Raw genomic sequence first — 20,658 nt, 5'->3', positions numbered from 1 at the left:
GAAGGACAAAATTGTGTAGGGAGACCACGTTTGGAGTATGTAAAACAAATTGTTGGGGATGTAGGATGTAGAGGGTATACTGAAATGAAACGACTAGCACTAGATAGGGAATCTTGGAGAGCTGCATCAAACCAGTCAAATGACTGAAGACAAAAAAAAAAAAAATCACAACAGTATAAAAATCAAACAACATATTTTGTTTATTTTCTTTTACCTAAACAGGGGGATCTTGCCTCTGAGAATAAAAATTAAAGCCTGAAAGCGGTCTTTCTCCAACGATTTCCTCGTTCTTAACATAGAAGCACTTACCCCCTCATTCACCCCAAGAAGGCTAGGATGGCTTAAAACCTTACCTGAGATAACACAAATGTATCCTGAAGTTTGAAGCAATCCGGTAGGTTGGTTCTCGCATGATACTCTGATACCTCCCTCTTAACCCCACGATTGTTTCGAAAACTATCAACTTTTGTGCAAAGTGCCGGTTCGTGTCATCAGGTCATTTTTAGACCTTTAGGAGAGTATAACATTTATTTTTTCTTGATTTCGTATTTCCATTATACATATAAAAATTTAATTTTTTTAACAGTATAGATCACATATAGAAATGTTCTACAAAGTATCGGTTCAAATCGAACCGTTCATTATAAAACTTGATTTTTGAGGAATGTTGACCATGTGTTTGAGTGAGGTTAATATTTTTTAAATTTTATTCAGATTAGATAATTGAAGTTTTTGATGAAATAGTACATATTTTCTGAAGTTATTTAATTTTTCTTGAACTTTGAATCGACCAGTTTTATTAAGGTTACAATGTGAGTATTCTATTTATTAACAAATGCAGATCCTAGCCGTTATTCCTTACAATTTTAAAACGGCCCTTACAGATTTTTGGTGTTTGGAAGTGTAGATTACTCTTTTTTTAAAGTTAAACAATTGTTTGATTACTGATTTTGATTCACGAGTACATAGTTGTGTACATTATACATTACCCTACTCAGTGTCATCATATCTTATGATGTTATATCTTAAACTTATCTATCTTGAATTCACGAGTGAAGTTTCATGTTTTCTGCCACATATTAGTTACATATATTTTTAACTCTTTTAATGACATAATTGTCCTAATTTCATCATTAAGGCAGTTGAAAATTTAGTTATGTTAAGTTTAACCTAACAAAAGTTATGAAATTTTTGGTGAGGGTACTGTGTAACAAACGAGGGACGTAACTCGTGAAAAGCAATTTCCGACCGAAAAATTTCAATTGTAACGAATTACCTACATCCTAAATAAGGTGTAGTCCAAATTTCATCAAAATTGAAAGTGTGTCCCTAATTGCAAACAATTATCTTTAAGGTTAAATACCAACTTCATTTTAATGGATTTACATACTGGTGTGTAGCAGTATCTTCATTTCAGTAGAAAAGGCACTTTACTTGACACTTTTCTTAATAACCATTGTATAGGATGCTTTTTATTTATAATCATGACCGTGTTATTTTTGGTAGGAACTTGCCATGTCACTTACAACAATTATGGTTATGGTATTTAATTTACATAATACAAAACATATAGTCTGCTATTTTATATTGAAATTTAATGTGCATTTTTAATTTGTAGAATGGTTAAATTATATAAATGAAATCCCACCAAAAATTGTTTTAAAAAAAATTACACTTTGTTTTTCAGTTTGTGATGCATTATATATATATATATATATAAATATATATGTATGTGTGTGCCCGTGTGTTTTTTTAAATCTGACTCAATCAATTCTTGTGTGTCATATTTATTTTTAATAACTTGCAGATGGCACAGATTATTGGTAGCAGTGACAATGGTTTTGGTGATGAGGAATCTGAGAACGACCAGTTTCCAAATGCAAAAAATCTAAAAAAGTTAGGAGGATTTCATACATTTGGTATTAGTTTACCTCTAATTAAAGGTATTGAAAAGAAAGGCTACAAAACTCCTACACCTATTCAAAGAAAGGTATATATTTAAATGTTGAATGGTGAATCTGATTTTGTATGTGTTTTTCTATTCTGTGTCCACATCATTATTTATAACATTACAACGGGTACCACTTTACTCCTTGAGGATGTGAGTTCATATTCTCAGGCCAGATGATTGTTATTATGTAAAGTGAATTTGGTTGAGATGTGTACAATATTTTCCATGTTGAAAATTTAATTAAAAATTTGAACAAAATCATTTTCTGTAAAAGAAAATTTTTTAATTGTTTTTAAATAAGTTGGTGGGATGATGTGCTAAATGGTTTGGAAATTTATCGAAAATAGCAATGATTATAAGGCTTTTTCTTACAAGTAAAAATTTTGTGTTGAATTAACATGAAAGTAGTTTTGATGTCTGGTTTGACAGAGATGATACTTATTTGACTATTCCTATCAAAATCACTTAAATAATTCACAACTCTGACTATTTATAATTTTATGAATAATCTTTTTATTTTGATCAGTATTTAATATTACATTATAATTATATTTGAGGAACGATCAGAAAGTAAGTTCACCCCCTCTATGAAACAAACACATATTTGTAAGACAATTTTTTTTTATTGAATTATAAAGTATGTATTTTTATCTATTTTTCGACATAATCACCAAGTTTTTCTAAACACTTTTCATACCTTGTGACAATTTTTTCAATTCCACTCTCATAAAAATTATGTCCAATTTCCTTCAACCATTTAAGGTCTGCTTCCTTCAGTTCCTCATCATTAGCAAAATGCTGGGCAAGGCAACAAGTCCTGTATGCCTGGTTGAGTGTGTTGATGATTTTGATAATATCCTTGTCCATTCACTGTGGATAGGGAAAGACAGTAAAACTGAAATGTTATTGTAATAATTATAATAATAATGCTGATCTCCATTGCTTGAGTGGTAGTATCTCAGCCTTTCATCTGGGGATCACAGGTTCAAACCCCAATCAGGCATGGCATTTTTATATGCTTCAAAATTCCAGTTCCATATTCTCATATACAAGCTTCAAAGCTAATGTGGTGGATTAATGATTTAATTCATCCAGAAAAAATTGCTACTTCTGGAAAATTTACAGTTATTTTATTTATTACAGTTTAGGAAAAAAAAATGTTCTCAGATATTTATTTTCTTTACTGTGGCATTACTGTTAGGCTACTTTAAGTAAAAATTTTATTTAGGTGATTCATTAGTGTCTAATCTAAAAATATTTTAACCTTAATTTCTAATACATTTCTTCATAAAGAGTATAAAAATGAATAAAAGTAAAGTACAGTGTAACTTCACTTTATGCCAGTCTTACATTCTGGGAAATTTCCACGTATAATGGAATCGCAAAAATTAAGACTCGGCATGTAATGCAGAAATACAGGTTAGGTTCTTGTTAAGTTAAGACAGTAAATGATATACGTAAATTACTGTACTTTATTTACTATTTTATTATTATATTATCATTGTATTATTTTAATGATAATACAGTACAATGTATGTATATAAAAAGGAAAAATGTAAAATGTATACTGTATGTACTATACATAAATCATTTCCACTAACATCATTTAACATTTATCGTGTTTTTTTTCTTCTATTATTTAAAAAATTGGTAATAGTGGATTGTTGAATTTGTTCAGTAAAAGTCTTTGTTCTTCCTAGTATAGTGAAACTATATTTTCTAGTTCCCGTTGAAACTGCAAACTACGTTCCATCACTGGATCTTCAGCATTTATAAATTATTTCAATTCCTCTGTCATTTTTACAAATTTGTCTAAATTTTTTGTTTATTTTTTATCAAAATTTTCTCTTCATTTTCAACACTGTCCTGTACAATTTCATTTTCAATCATCTCCGTAAGTTCCAAGTCACTTAATTCTGCATTTACATTCTGTATAAGTTCATTTACATCCTGTGCCTGTTAACTGTCTGACAACACTGACTATTTCGTTGCAAGTACTCTCTACATCTTTATTTCGTCTCTGTTATGTATGGCTTCATTACTTCCTCTCTTTGAGTAGGCCTTTACCACTTTGGCCCAAAGCTTCTTCCACCAGGTGTTTAATGTTTTCTGTTGTAACTCATCTAACTCATTCTTTTATGTTTCCAATGTAATCAGCAATTGTGTATTTTTTTTCAGCAAATCTAAATTTGCCCTCTTCCATGTCATCAAAAAGTTTTTAAATGTTCAATGAATGTAGTACACATCAAAAGTTTCATTTACAAACTTGTCAAGGAGTTGCAAAAGTGGTGTAGTTTTGGGTAAGAGAAACTCAACTTGGATATTTTCATCAGCTTCTTTCATCATCAGCACCTCTGAGTGAGCCATACAGTTGTCTAAAACAAGCAAAACTTTGTATGCTAGATTTTTGGATGCTAAGTAGTTTTTAACCTCTGGCGTAAAACGTTATTAAATCAATCCATATAGATATCGGTAGTTACCCAAGCACGTTTATTAGCTCGCCAGAAAACTGGAAGGTTATTTTTATTTAATGCGCAAGGATTCAAAAATTTATAAACTAACAACGGTTTAATCAATCAGTCTCCAGACGCATTAACCACAGCAACAACGAAAGACAATCCTTTGTTGCTTTATAATTCAGTGCAGTTTTACGTTCTTTAAAAAGGAATGTACGCTTTGGCATTCTTTTCCAATATACGCCTGTTTCATCTGCATTGAAAATCTATTCTGGTACGTAACCTTTCTCCTTTATGATGCTTAATAATTATGCTGGGTACTGAGCAGCAGCTTTGAAATCTGCAGAAGCTTTTTCACGTTGAAGTTTAGCATTGCGAAAACTGCCTTTTTTAAAATCTTAAAATAAAGCTTAGTTATTTATTTTCTTTATGTAATTGTTGCAACAAGATATTAATTGTGTTATTAGTTGTTGTAATTAAGTATAGTTTTGTTTCTTAAATATAGTTTTAGTTATTAAACCTAATACATAACAAATATTTAAGAAATAATTTGTTCATTAGTTTTTAAATATATAGTTTAATTTTGTTAAATTAATTTTTATAATTGTACTACTATTATAAGTATTAGAAAAAAAAACTAATAATTCTTTAGTATGTCTGTCGACAGACTTAGTTCTGATTGATGATAATGTATGTTTTAAGTTGTAAATAAAATAAAAAATAAATAGATAAATAATGTTAATATACTCGTATATTCACATTATATGTGTATGTGTATATACATAATTATGTCATATGCAGAGAGAAGACAAATTAAATTTTATTTTATAATATAAAAATTATGATTTTGTATATAATTTTGTATATAAAATTTTTTGTATATATAATGTTTATTATACAGAGATTTTAGTATATTTAATTATTTTTATTAACAATTGTCTTCTTCATTTTAAATAATTACTGTAAGCATAAAAAAGTAATTTATTAAAAATAATAAAATTAATAAATTAAAATATATTGAAATGTTGCAAGATCTTTTTAAAATTTATAAATTTTACAACACGATACTCTAAAAATACTCAACTACAGTTGAGTGTTGTATGAATTAACCGTAAAATAAATTTAAAAAACCAATTGATTTATTTAGTTGTGTTATTATTATTATTGTAATTTGCAAACAGAATATAAAATTTTTAAATTAAGATGTTTATGCATGATATATACATTAATACTTTATGTAATTTCAATTTATTAAATTCTTATTATATTGTATATTGAAGTAAATAATTTAAAAAATCATATTTACATCATAAATGGTAAATGTAGATGAATAATAAAAAATAATTATTATATATTTTCTGCAATATTATCAAATTTAGTTTTATTAAATAATGATAATAACTATTACAAAATAAGTTATTATAAAAGAAATTGTTATATTAGATTGAAAAAGATGAGAAATATAGAAATTATATTTGAAATAATATGTTTTTAATAAATATATAAAGTATTTGCATCTCTTATGTTCAAACGTTCTTTCCATCGCATGGTCTTTTCTATAGGTTATTCAATAATAGTACAGCTGTTATTTCTACAAGCGGGGCATTGATGATATTAAATTTTCAGTTGAAAAGGTGATGGGGTGGTGGTACAGGGGGGAGAAACCACATCATCTCCAGATTTTGCGTAATTAAGGTTATATCTTTTTTTGATAATTTTGTAAAATATTAATAAACAACTTATGTAAAAAACGTTTTTTGCTAAATTTAATCCCCACTCCCCTTATACATCCCAACATCCCACTTAGCAGCCGGATTACTGTTGCAGTCGTCTGCTACATTGTCACATCATAGGTGAGCAGTAGAATTAAATAAATCGATATTTAAAGTGACCGCTAGTACCATCACACCCGTGCAAATGAAATACGGTATGTGTGCACGCTTTAGTTAGAATCATTGAATTAAATAAACGAAAAATATTGTATTTAAATAAAATGATAAATATTTTAAATTAAATTGTATGTGTATGAGTGTTTAAGCCGTGCATCAGAAAAAAGCCGCATGATGGGAAAGTCCTACAATTGTGTTGTCAGCTATTTCCTATATCACATATCACATATCTGGTCTTACATCTCATCCTAAATATCAAGACCGATTTTCACTGTACAGGAGTCTTTTTGCATGCAGCATCTCACAAACAGTATTATTCTCCGATATAATATCCTAGGTTGGAATTCGTCTCCTTGGTTTGAACTCGTGAAGAATTATACTATCGGTAAAAAAAAGTTAGTATTATCTTCACCTGGCAGTGAAAATTATGTGGCAGTGGGACATCATCAACTAACTTACACTGTGAGGACTGCATCTTTGTCGCTAATTAATATCTGCAGAATCATATTTCATTATAAGTAGTTGTTGATCTCAGCAGATTCTAGCAAATCAGTGACTCTATATTTTTTTATTCTCCTTCTGCTTATTTGTCAGAAGTTTTGCCAAAAACTTCTAAAACCTAACTGAACTGCAATACCACAAGGAAGAGTGCTTGGTCTCTTGTTTTTTTTTTTGTTTTTAATACATCTCAAAATCCTGACTCATTCATTTTTGCTCTCTTCGCTGATGATACACTACATCTATATCTGAAGATAATTATTGAAAAGGGCGTGAAAATTCTCCCTTAGCTATTATAAAAAATATTTACTGGATGGACTGTACTCACTTTAAGTATGGATAAAACCGTTCCGTTATACTTTTCATTAAGACCATACTTTTCCGTTATACTTTTCATTATATATCATGAGGATATAATTCCCATTATTAATAACAATAGAATTTTCGTTGTCCATTGTGCAAAATTTCTAAGTGTTTTATTAGATGACAAATTCTCTTAGGATTAAATAGATTTTGTTTGCAGCTAAGTCAGATCGTGCTGTTTGTTTTTGAATCACTTTTACAAAACTAAGCTTGCCTTTTAAATATTTATTATGCTTTATGTATATTTCCATATCTTTCCACATTTGAAGTATATAATCAATCTCTTGTAGCTCCCTCAAAAATTCAGGATAAAGTCTGATTAAAACATAAAATTTTAGTAAAATTCAAAATGTAAAAATGCTGCATCAGATAGTTGGATGCCTGTTTGTGTATACACCATTGTACAATCTTTACTAAAAAAAATAATCACTTATTCTTATAAAATAATAGTATCCACTTCTATCGTACTAGGCAACAAAAATAGTGTAACTCAACACAATAGTTTGGCTTACAAGAAAGGATCTTAATATAATTCCACTGCCATTTTTAAAACAGGAAAAAGCCTTTTAAAATATCTTCCAACAATTTATAAAAAAAATAAATAATAATTTTTTAGAAATAACATCACTCTGTCAAAGAGTTTTTAAATAATACTAAGAGATTTTTTTTTAATCTGATTTTCTGCGTCTCCAGTTAACATGCACATAAATATGAACTGAAATAATTTTTATTAACATTTTCTCAATTGTGATTTATAGTTATTTTTAATGTTTATTATCCTTAGTATTTATGTTTCAATTAATTAATATGAGCATTAATCACATTATTACTCATTTTATAATTAATTGTTTATATTTGATATTTATATTTTATTTCTATATTTAATATTTAATATTTTGATCAGCTGCTCTGCTGATTAATACATGGCTTTATCATGATTTCCCTTGATCGATCCAGCAAAATGCTGAAGCATACCAATAACAATTAATTCTTCAACTTAATTCATTCCATTTTATTCTGGCTGACAGTTTTGTAAGAGCTGCTGATGAATTATAATGAAATATATTTTTTGTAGCATTTGAATAAATGCTATGGCTGACTGGGACTCAAACCCAGAAACTTGGATGAAAGGAAGAGATGTTATCATACTGCCATAAAGATCTCAGCAACTTACGAATGGAAAAAATCTCTTCATAATGTAGATAACTTCTTAAAAAATAAATATGTCTGGTTTCAAGCTCATCTCAGCCTCAGGATTCCTTTTTAGTTCTTTTTTTCCTTTTTTAAACTCTTTAGGGTTGAAAATCATAATAATCATGGTTTGCTATTAGTGTTTTTGGTTGTTAGTAACATGTGTACCTACCGATAGTGTCAGGGCAAGCTGATTGCAATCTGTGGCTGTAGTTTAGCATCATATACAGACTCGTTATTTGGTTTTCATTTGCAGTGTATATGGTACAGGTTTCTGCAAACATGTGTACCACCTCACCGCAGCGAAGAGGTGGCAATGCCCCTGTAACGAGTAAGGGAATACTCCCTGCTAGTCCTACTTGCGTTCTTTTCAGAACGAGGGACATAATCCGTGGTTATTTTATAACTGATCCAGAAGCGGCTAAGAGGTACAAAGAGAGACAGGGGAATATCTTAGGTCCCCAGCTGCCCGTACTTTGCTGTGGGCAGTCGTCACAACTGTGGGCTTGCCCAAAGTTTACCTAGGAGGAAGACAGCGAGAATAGCGTTAGTTATGGCTAGTCAGGTCAGGGAATGTTCGGCCATGCAAGAAGCAGTATTCCAAGTTGTAGTAAAGAAGTCTGGGTGGAAGAGGAAGCCGGAGCCTGTTCCTTCGACTTTGTTGGAGGATAAGGTTTCTGACATTGATACAGGGACACCCAACCAGGTTAAACCCAATCCTGTAGTTGAGCTTTTAAGAAAGCGAAGGACAGACCCGGCAGTTCTGTCCTGTTGATCAAGGCACCCCAGGGTGACCTAGACTACCTCATTGAGTTTCTGGAGCTCCCCAGTAGCGTGGGCTCAGGTGCGAGGAAGAATATTCTTCCTCAATTAGTGAAAATTAAGAGGCCCTCTCTGTTGTGCTAGAGGGGTACGAGACCTTGGCCTCCAAACCCAAGGAGGTCAAAGTGCTTCAGAAGCCAGTTTCTGCTCCAGAACAGCCCGGGGCTATGTTGAGGTCGTCTGTGGTAAAAGGGAGGCCAGCCAGACCAAGAAACCCGAGGTGTGTTTTGTCAACAAGCTACACGGTTCCACCAAGACAAATGTCAACATCAAGAAGTACTTACAGGCTGCCCTTCGTGACAGCCGAAAGGGCCTTAAAATTAGGGACATAAAAGAGACCAGCAAGAGTCTAGTTGTGGTCTAGGTTGTGTAGTCTAGGTAGAAGGATTTTGTTATTTGGGAAGTAGAATTACTAAAGATGGACGAAGCAGGAGCGATATAAAATGCCGAATAGCACAAGCGAAACGAGCCTTCAGTAAGAAATATAATTTGTTAACATCAAAAATTAATTTAAATGTCAGGAAAAGATTTTTGGAAGTATATGTTTGGAGTGTCGCTTTATATGCAAGTGAAACTTGGACGATCGGAGTATCTGAGAAGAAAAGATTAGAAGCTTTGAAATGCGGTGCTTTAGGAGAATTTTAAAAATCAGATGGGTGGATAAAGTGACAAATGAAGAGGTATTGCGGCAAATAGATGAAGAAAGAAGCATTTGGAAAAATATAGTTAAAAGAAGAGACAGACTTATAGGCCACATACTCAGGCATCCTGGAATAGTCGCTTTAATATTGGAAGGACAGGTAGAAGGACAAAATTGTGTAGGCAGGCCACGTTTGGAATATGTAAAACAAATTGTTAGGGATGTAGGATGTAGGTGGTATACTGAAATGAAACGACTAGCACTAGATAGGGAACCTTGGAGAACTGCATCAAACCAGTCAAATGACTGAAGACAAAAAAAAATTACAAGGGATGATAAGGAAGTAAGTTACACCCCTCTATAAAACAAACACATTTATTAGACAATTTTTTTTTTTATTGAATAAAAAACCTACATATTTCTATATTTTTCGATATAATCACCAAGCTTTTTCTAAACACATTTCATACTTTGTGACAAGTTTTTCAATTCTACTCATAAAAATTTCATCCAATTTCCTTCAACCGTTGAAGGACTTCTTTCAGTTCATTATCATTAGGGAATTGCTTCCCTCCCCAATCTCACTAGAGAGAACCAAACAGGTGGTAGTTGCAGGTTACTAGGTCAGGGCTGTAAGGCAGATGAGGCCGCACTTCCCACTTGAATTTTTGCAGTAAGTCTTGTGTCACATGTGCTGAATGAGGAGTAACGTTGTCGTGAGGAAAACCGACTCCATCACTCAATTTTCTGTGTCTTTAATAGCTTTACGCAATCTTTTTAAAGACTCACAGTAAGATTCGGCATTGATTGTTGTTCCTTGGGGCATAAATTTACTTTAAATAACTCCTTCAAAATCGAAAAAGACTACCAGCATAAACTTTCGAACACGTGGGGATGTGTTCACTTTTTTGGCTGGGGTGAATTTTTGTGTCTCCATTCATGTGATGCTCAGGAGTGTAATGAAGCATCCAGCTCTCATCCCCTGTGATAATTTGTTTCAAAAATTGTGTACCAGTCCTGGAATAATGTTGAAGAAGAGAAAGAGCAGATTCAAAACATTGATATTTGTGGTTACCGGTCAACAGATGTGGCAACATCGTGCACACATCTTATGGTAACCTAGCTGATTGTGAATAATCACAAACACACTACCATAACTGATGTTAAGTTCACCTACAATCTCTTTAATTTTAATGTTCCAGTTACTCAAGATCATTTCATTCACACATTCCATGTTTCCTGACGTGTTTGCAGTTGAAGGACACCCAGCATGCAGTTCGTCACTCGCATTTGTTTTTCAGTTTCTGAACTTTGGCAACATTTTGTGACCATGGGACATGACATTGCATTCTCACCGTATATCTCAACAGTTTAGTAATGAATTTCACAACAGTTGTAATTTTTTGCCCACAAAAATCAAACTAATGAACACACTTCTATGCTGGATGAAACCTCTAGAGGACATGCCATATTGACAACGACACTACCCACATACTGAGTGTTCTACATAATTACTGCTGGGGGACCGTGAAGACAACAACACAACCAGTGCTCCACCACAAGATATTAATATATCCCTTTCAGTCCAACAACATGGCAAGAGTATAACATATTTTTTGATCCAGCTCTTGTACATTACCAATAAAATATTACAGTATTGGAATCAAGTTCTATATTACAGAGTCCTATGGAATAACAACTTCCACTCAATTTGAAAATAGTTCTTTATCATATCTAATAATTCTTAATTGTAAATATGTACTATTATTCTTCATGTAAACAATTAGCATATCTTCACACAAAATTATTATTCCTGTAGATAATAATTCATGTATACTCAAATTCACTTCACAGAACTTAATTAACAATAAATAAGTTAGTAAATTTTCAGGTAAATTATATAACTTACAAAATGATCAAAGTCATTCTCTTTGATCGTTATCATTTTTTGGTATCACTGTTAAGTATATCTTACAAAAATTTGGACATGATCTTTAAGTAACTAGTATTGTTTATCCTCCATAAAATTGTTGTATTGGAGTTTCTGATAAACTGGTGTTTATGCTGCCTTTAGATGTCTCTTACAAATAAAGACTTAACAATACAACACAGTATCACATTTTTAAATGCAATAATTACATTTCCAAACTACATATTTTGTAAACTACTTTATATTTAGAAAGATTATATAAAGTAACCAATATAAAACAATCATTTAAAAAGTAATAGAAATACCAGTTAGAAAAAAAGTGATTATTTTCTTTATTAGGTAACTAAATAGCATAATTTTTCAGAACTTACTACGTGCCTTTACATTAAATCTGATTAATTTTTTTATGTTGTTTTGTATCAGTGCTAAATGACTCATCTATAAATTTGGAATACTTTCCTGATTGATTTATTGTTTATTTTACTGATCGACTTACTGGAAGTAAAATGTTTGAAGGTGATTCTTTCTTAGCTGTGAGTTCATCTGTTGTTTCACAGGGCTGATTCTGAATGTTTTCCTGACTGTAACCATTTAGAAATTCGTTTGAAGGATAATATCAGAATGCCGTTTAAGTCTTCAAACAAATCCTGATTGTATTTAACACTATAACTATAACACACTATATAATCAGTAGTATGTATATATATATATTATCATTATATATCCCTATATAACACACTATATCACTATAGTCTGTTTAACAGTATATCAATAACATAGTAAAAGTTATAATTTGCTAATTATCAGTCTGTGTGATTCATATTTATAAACCCATGAGGGAGCATTAATAGGTATTATTATATTTAAAACCGGAATATATGTAGTCACAATAAATATTTTACAATCATAAAAATTTAATATTTTATTGAGACATTTTGAAGCAAAAATAGTAGCAAAAAATAAATAGGTACACTAGAATTCATCTTCAAACAAAATAGGAAGCTCCGCAGTACAGGAAACAGTTTTTGTTAATGGGTGTATACTATTTGTGCGATAAGGAACATTAAATCTACCCCTCAAACACAATGTATATTAAAATTTTTACCCACATTTACCTGGTCATATAGGTAAAATTTTAATCGAATACAATTAAATGTCTCTGGTATATGTGTAAGTGTCTCTGATTAGGTCAGTTAGAAAGAATCTTTACCAATTTTGGTTGTTCAAGTTACCAATTTCAGTTAATGTAATTTTACCTTTAAAAAAATTATTAAAGCATATTTCAATTTTATAATGAAATTTACGTTTTGTTTTGCTATTTTGAAATTATACAAGATTTTTTTCTAAAATAGAATTAATTTTTGAAACAAAGAAAATTACGAATATTTTTTCAGCTAATTATTTAATTATTTTTAATCTTTGAATCATTTGATACTGTTATCAATTAAAAATAACATAACTTTAAATATTGTCAAAAATTCAAAGATAAAAAATTAAGTATATTTTCAAGAAAAATTTGAAAATAATTATATAAATTAAGATGCACATTATTTTGCATGATACTCCCGAATTGCATAAAATTATTTTATACCATAGAAGTTCTTATAAATGACTAATTAGGATTTAGAACTAAGAACTAGAGAATGACTACTCATATGATTTGCATTGGGTATTATCATCTTTCAAAAGCAAGTAAAGAAGTAGAACACTCGCTTATGAATAATGAATTGTTATGATTTATGAAGTTTTTTAAAGTATGAAATCAGGCCGGCCATATTCAATCAACATATTTGAGAAAATTTGACAAATTTTTTATGATAAAAATTGTCAAATAAATTGTTGAATTTTGATTTTCGATGTTTTCAATTGACGCCAAGCTCTCGCCAAAACCTTTACAATTTTATTGTTTTGGGAGTTTGGATATCAGTAACAAAGGAAAACATAAGGAAAAATATTTGATTTTATAAGGTTGGTGGCACCTCAAAGCTGAGAAATTTTATCAGTACAATTTTGGAATCTTCTAAGAAGTGTCGAAAATTATTTATTTTTATGTCTTGTTTTCCTTTTTCTTTTAAATATTCATTATTTTAATTAATGTTATCATTTCAGTATTTAAAAAAATTATAAAACACAGTATTATAAGATGCCGCATGTTTGAATCCCATCTAACATGCAATTAACAATTTTATAAATACGTATTGTCAATCGCTTGTTTATTTCCATTCAGTCACCATGTATCTTATTCGTCTTGTGAAAAAAGTTTCAAATGAAAACGATGCTGTTGTGTTATTTTAGGAGCATAGTATTGTACATAATCCACGCATAATTCAACACGGTCACAAAGTAATTTTGGATGCGCATCTTCTTTGCAGCTGATAGGTTGTACGGAATGCTAATAGTTACATTAGGAAATGTTCCTTGCTATGTCCAGATTACCGTTAAGAAAAATTTTGTTTTTCGTTTATTGCTGAGCGAAGAGGCTAACGACCGTGAATTTTGACAGAAAGATCTGGAGATTAACCGTAACACAAAAATTTATTGGTGCAACTGTATACGTGAGGTACAATATTATAAAAAAAATCCCTTAGGGAGGGGAAGGCCGGCTTAACTGTTGAAATGAGAGCTTTCTCTCACGTCAGAAACATAATGTCGGCCGAGTCCTACCTCAGCAGTGAGGTTTCAGGAGTTTCTGACGTCAAACCAAAGAATGTTTTTTCTGGTTGCTATGCAAGACAGAAGTGCAGAAACTCACTGCCTCTCAAAACGAATTATATTCGGTAAATAATGTAGACTAGGGTTGCGTAGCATGGTATTTAAAACCTACTGTGTAATTATAAACAACACCAAACAGTCAATAGCTTGGAAATTCTTGTTGACCCCCAAACAGGAACACACACTCAAACGATAGAAAGTACGTGGAAGTCGGCCAAACAACGTAATAGAATTGAGTAGTGCACTGCTTGAGTTTAAGTTTGTGTGACGCCAACGCTACCATGTTTTAGAAAGTTAAGTTGGCTTATGGTTGTTAACCTGGTTTACAACTGAATAAAAGAACAAATAAACCTTATTTGTTTTATTCCAGTGGCAAGCCAAATACTGTGAGAGACACAGCCATTAATTGTACACATCAAAAGTAACATATATTTCACCAGGGTGTAGAGCGCGTCATAGAATATTTACTCTAACACCTTATTTGTAATATCCATATGATTCATATTTAAGATAGAGAATGTAAATAACTTAAAGTTGGCTGTAACCAATTAAGCCGTTTAGAGTTAAGGTAAGATTAATAGATCTGTAAAAAGAGTTAACTAATTTATTGCAGTTTTAAATTCTGTACAACAATAACAAATTTGTTGGAAATATAAAAAAGTATAACAGAAATATTACTAACTCTTCATTTCTAATTAACAAACAGAGTATATTACTATTGTGTATTGTACTTATAATAAAAGTTTTTGGTGAGGAGGTATGTATTAGATTATATGGCAAAATCTCATTTAAAATTTATTCATAATTTGTTTCAAATCATTAACAAAGTTGTTTTTTTTACTAACAATAAAGAATTTTATTTAATTCTGAAACTGATAATAACATGAAAACTATTCTTTATTGTACTCTGTTCATAAAAGGTGTATGTATTATATTTTTTTTTTAGGGTTATTTCACATAAATTTCATTACAGCTATGGTTTGAACCTCCAGGAGTTTGTCACTGGATTGTATATACTTTTTAGTATGCTGAGTAGTATACATCCATCCTTGACTGGATGAGGTTCAATTTTATTATACATCTCAAATGCTTGGTATGCCCAGCGGTTAACATCTTCAGGGCTTTTTTCAAAACTTGGAGCTAATTTTTCTATGGACGGATTTGTCTGTTGCAGGATAAATATCTGACAATAAAAGATTATAGACTTCAACATCTGAAAGTAAAACCAGATAAACATATATTAGGCATGTGTTTACAATACATTCAAAATATTGTATATCACTGCAAGTGTGTATGTAGAATACTTGCATAATGTCCACAGATATCTAACAGGGAATTCAGTGTTTTAAGTTCTTTAGTTCAATTCTATATAGGATTTTCTATTATTAGCAAAATTGAAGTTTTAATTTCAATTTTTCTTACCTATCATTGAAGCTATGAAATACCTGAATTGAGCAATTTAAATCAGGCAAACAAACAACTCTTTCATCGCAGTAAAAGATTTATTGTTGTTACACTTACCTTTCAGTCCTGATCTCGCACCATCAGCTATTTTTGTTTAGTCCTCAAAGAGTTTTTACAGGGCACAAAGTTTGGCAAAAATGAGCAAGTCAAAAGAGAAGTACAAGAATGGCTCAGACACAGACATGAACAATTCTGTACTACTGGAATAAGAAAGCTCACTGAAAGAAAGAACAAGTACTGAAATGTAGCTGGGAGATTATGTTGCAAAGTAGCATAAGCTTCATTCTCTTTGAATAAATGATAATTTTTCTGCAATTATTTGTCTCTTTAATTATTGAATGATATTATATATATGGAATAAAATGTTCAGCATTTTAAAAAATTAGGGTTCAAATACAGAGATAGAAGAACAATTGCTAACATGTACAGGAACCAAACAGCAACAATAACAATTGAAGAACATAAGAAAGAAGCCCTAATAAGAAAGGGAGTCCGACAAGGATGTTCCCTATCGCCGTTACTTTTTAATCTTTACATGGAATTAGCAGTTAATGATGTTAAAGAACAATTTAGATTCGGAGTAACAGTACAAGGTGAAAAGATAAAGATGCTACGATTTGCTGATGATATAGTAATTCTAGCCGAGAGTAAAAAGGATTTAGAAGAAACAATGAACGGCATAGATGAAGTCCTACGCAAAAACTATCGCGTGAAAATAAACAAGAACAAAACAAAAGTAATGAAATGTAGTAGAAATAACAAAGATGGACCACTGAATGTGAAAATAGGAGGAGAAAAGATTATGGAGGTAGAAGAATTTTGTTATTTGGGAAGTAGAATTACTAAAGATGGACGAAGCAGGAGCGATATAAAATGCCGAATAGCACAAGCTAAACCAGCCTTCAGTAAGAAATATAATTTGTTTACATCAAAAATTAATTTAAATGTCAGGAAAAGATTTTTGAAAGTGTATGTTTGGAGTGTCGCTTTATATGGAAGTGAAACTTGGACGATCGGAGTATCTGAGAAGAAAAGATTAGAAGCTTTTGAAATGTGGTGCTATAGGAGAATGTTAAAAATCAGATGGGTGGATAAAGTGACAAATGAAGAGGTATTGCGGCAAATAGATGAAGAAAGTAGCATTTGGAAAAATATAGTTAAAAGAAGAGACAGACTTATAGGCCACATACTAAGGCATCCTGGAATAGTCGCTTTAATATTGGAAGGACAGGTAGAAGGGAAAAATTATGTAGGCAGGCCACGTTTGGAGTATGTAAAACAAATTGTTGGGGATGTAGGATGTAGAGGGTATACTGAAATGAAACGACTAGCACTAGATAGGGAATCTTGGAGAGCTGCATCAAGCCAGTCAAATGACTGAAGACAAAAAAAAAAAAAAATTATATATATTGTTTTAATTCCATCTATTAATGATAATAAATTTCATTTGTTTATTTCTGTAAACCAAACTAAGGTTTACATGTTGTTGCCATTCGGTATGCTGGTGTGCCAATATATCGCCTAATGATTATAAAACCATATATCCCTTTGAAAATTCTTCCATCGGATGGTTTGCTTTTTTTATAAATGACATTCAAGTACAATTTAAATAAACATATTGACATTATTTTATGGAATATAATTTTAAAAACAAAAAAAAAAAAGTGGCTGGTAGTTTTCAGGACATGATTGTACTGCTTTGATCAATATTAACAATGCTGCTGTGTGTACCGCTGCTAGGCAGCAGCACACCATTTGATATTATCATCAGCTCACCAGTGTATCACTCCATGATAGTTCTCTTAGTACTGCGTTTCATCAGTGGTCTGCACTGGTTGACAGGAGGGGCAATAAAACCTGGTATGAAGCTAGAGGTTGATAAAAGATCTCTTGGAGGGGTGATCTATTTTCTCTCAATATATTCCTCTCAGGTTGCATAAATACGGGTTAAAATGCTATAAATTATGTTTAACATCAGGTTATACACAGTATTTCTTATTTATTATGATAAATTTGCATATTCAAGCAAAGATGTATACAAAATCATAATTAATTTAATGGACGAAGTAAGATTGCTGAATGGAGAGAATTTCTATAATAATTTACCAATTCTTAAAGAATTATTGGAAAAAAAGCATTTTATTATGGAACTCTTCTGGCAAACACGAAAGGCCTACTTGTAGATTTTATTAAAAAATGTAGAAAAAAGGAGGAGTTAACGGTGTCTGCAAATATGGAATGAATGTAATAAAAGGAACAAATAAAAGTTATGATGATGTGTTATAATTTTACAATTTTAATGTGTTTACAACTTCTTTAATATTTACTAGTTTTGCTTCAAAATTTTCATTGTTGTATTATTTTAATAAAATATTACAATTTTTTTTCCACTATCTAAAACACACTTAAGTGTATTTATTTATTATAATATATAGAAGTTAAAGAAGAAAATTAATTATAATAGATTAGAAGTAAATAGAGGTAGTTTGAGCTATTTGTCTTTTTATTATTGTATTTTGTAATAAAAAAGTGCCTTCTGAATGATAAAAAGTCCAAACAAACTCCGTTATGGCTTACAGATATCTCAATTAGCTGAATATACTCAGCACATATCGTTTTAAACTGATTACAGCTGAAGGAAACTGTATTGGACTAGCTTTGTCATTCTCGGCACCTGTGTGCCAGGATGTCCTACAATAATCTTAAGTGCAGTAAGTAGGTGTACTGACTGTGTAGTACCTGATAATTTTATACACCAGGATACCACAACAGCAGCGTGTTAAAAAAAAGAAATGAAGATAGTGAGTTTTCTCTTAGTTCTTGAGAAGAAATATCAACATTCTCACATATTTTGAATAATTCCAAATTTTTGAAGGAGTTAATGAACTTTTAACTCCACTACGTCAAGAAAGAACTGTCAGTGGAAGAACTGACATAAACATCTTGGTAAGGCTATTAAGCTGTAAGTGATTGATTATCAATACTTGAATATACTGTATTTGTTGCTGGAGGAAATTGTGTTGAAAGGTTGACCTCAGGTATCAAGCCTTTCTCTAGAGATACAAATCAGCATTGTATTGCTATATGTCTACACAAATAAAAAATTCTCAGACTTAGTCGGAGGAAAGTCTCCAACCTAGCTCTCTAAATTTTTCCATATTTTACAGAGTTATTCTGTGCAAAGTAATCCCCATTTAATGCTCGAAATGCATTCTGTAAGAGTTTGGCAGTTACTCTTGAATGATTACTTTCGGCAGCAAAGATTTTAAAACAAAGTTAGGGCTTGTTAACTGCTATGTGTTAATATTTGGTTTCAAATACGGGCTTATAACCAGGAGGGAAGTTCTTGGATAGTGTTTGAAAACATTATTTAAAGAAAGATTATATTGAATAATAAGATTTGAAATTTGTTTGCCTTTATTATTAATGATATTGTGATTGGAAATTAAGTTCTTAAAAATATTTAAATCTATTGTTAAACTAAATTACTAGTTTTTGTGAAAATACATCAGTAAAAAAATATATAAATTTGTTGTTTTACATTACAATTCTTCTAGTGATACATACATAAATCATCAAAGGAATAAATGCCACTAATAGATGCTTTCTCTAACAATAATGGTGTTCATTACATTGGCTGTACTAATAATGAACACAGTAAAGATCCCATATAAAAAATTTTAAATAAATATTCTTAAAAGAAAGAATTAGTAATCTACTTGTTTGGACCTTATTTGTTGACACTTTACTAAGTTGGTTGTACATTTGATTTATTTTTACTTTGAATGCTTATCAAATCAAACAAACCTTATATTATTTAAAAGATTGGTAAGTTTGGTTTTGCAAAAAATATAATAAAATCAATTAATAGATTAAATTAACCAATTAATACGTTTAATAACATTTTACTTAAAAAATAAAATTATTACAACAATGCATTAAGTGACAAACTGGTTTTTTGTTAAAGTGGCCTTGTTTGTATGAATCAGATGATATACGTGTCATAATGTTAATAAATAGGCAAACTCTGGTGTAATTACGAAAACTATTACTGTCACATTTTTTTTTATAGATAACATAATGCCCTTGAAAATCTCATTGGAGACAATCTTTTGTAAAGGTTAAAGTCACTATTCTATAATCAGATAAATATTAAAAAATAATTTTTTGTAGTTTAGGAAAACTAGTTTTCTTACAGGTTTTTCTGAAAAATGCGAATTGGAATCAATTTTTTTTATAAAAATAAAGAAAAAATAAATAAATTTTTTTGCAATTGTATTTCATAAACAATATTTTTACTTACCACAGAGACCCTTGATTTTCTTCTCTACCAATTGGCCTTTGTAAACTGGTTCATCACTTGAACGTGTTTCATATGGGTAAGTGCCAAGATCATTTCCTCTGGAGAAAAAAAATTATTCACTCATTTCAAAGAATAAAAAACATCTCAAACAGTTTATTTGCCACTGTATGTTTAAATGGCTGAAATAACTATACTTTTGTGGATAACAATTTTTTTCCAAATTTTATCCGGTTTGATCTTTAATGAATTTAGTTAAAAGATCACAACTTCAAAATAAAATTTTAAGTCTGGCTAACAAATAACTGAACTTAAGTTTTAGTTGTAACTTTTAATCATCATCACAATTAGGAAAAATATAATGTAATGTAATAAATATAATATAATGTATGCAAAAGTTTTTTTACATTAGTTTATTATGAATGTATTATTTTACATTTGA

The 20,658-nt window shown here is 30.5% G+C and overlaps 1 protein-coding gene across 3 annotated transcripts in view; it reads left to right on the top strand.

Annotated features, from left to right (window-relative positions):
• The first annotated feature begins 662 nt into the window (after positions 1-662).
• LOC142323038 (ATP-dependent RNA helicase DDX54-like) overlaps positions 663-20,658 on the top strand; it is a 32,827-nt gene continuing 12,831 nt past the window's right edge. Inside the window, exons 1-3 of one of the 3 annotated variants that reach the window (XM_075362131.1) lie at positions 663-812; positions 1,808-1,990; positions 11,013-11,147. In XM_075362131.1, the coding sequence (XP_075218246.1) occupies positions 1,808-1,990; positions 11,013-11,138 (309 nt within the window). In that variant the 5' untranslated portion in view covers positions 663-812 and the 3' untranslated portion in view covers positions 11,139-11,147. Of the gene's footprint in view, positions 813-1,807; positions 1,991-4,129; positions 5,235-11,012; positions 11,148-20,658 lie in introns of those variants that run through there. The other 2 variants (XM_075362132.1, XM_075362130.1) reach the window with 2 other exon arrangements.

This window comes from Lycorma delicatula, chromosome 4, assembly GCF_047948215.1.
Source record: "Lycorma delicatula isolate Av1 chromosome 4, ASM4794821v1, whole genome shotgun sequence".
Lineage (NCBI taxonomy): Eukaryota > Metazoa > Arthropoda > Insecta > Hemiptera > Fulgoridae > Lycorma > Lycorma delicatula.
Note: the sequence above shows the minus strand (reverse complement) of the source record. Positions and strands in the feature narration are given on the sequence as shown.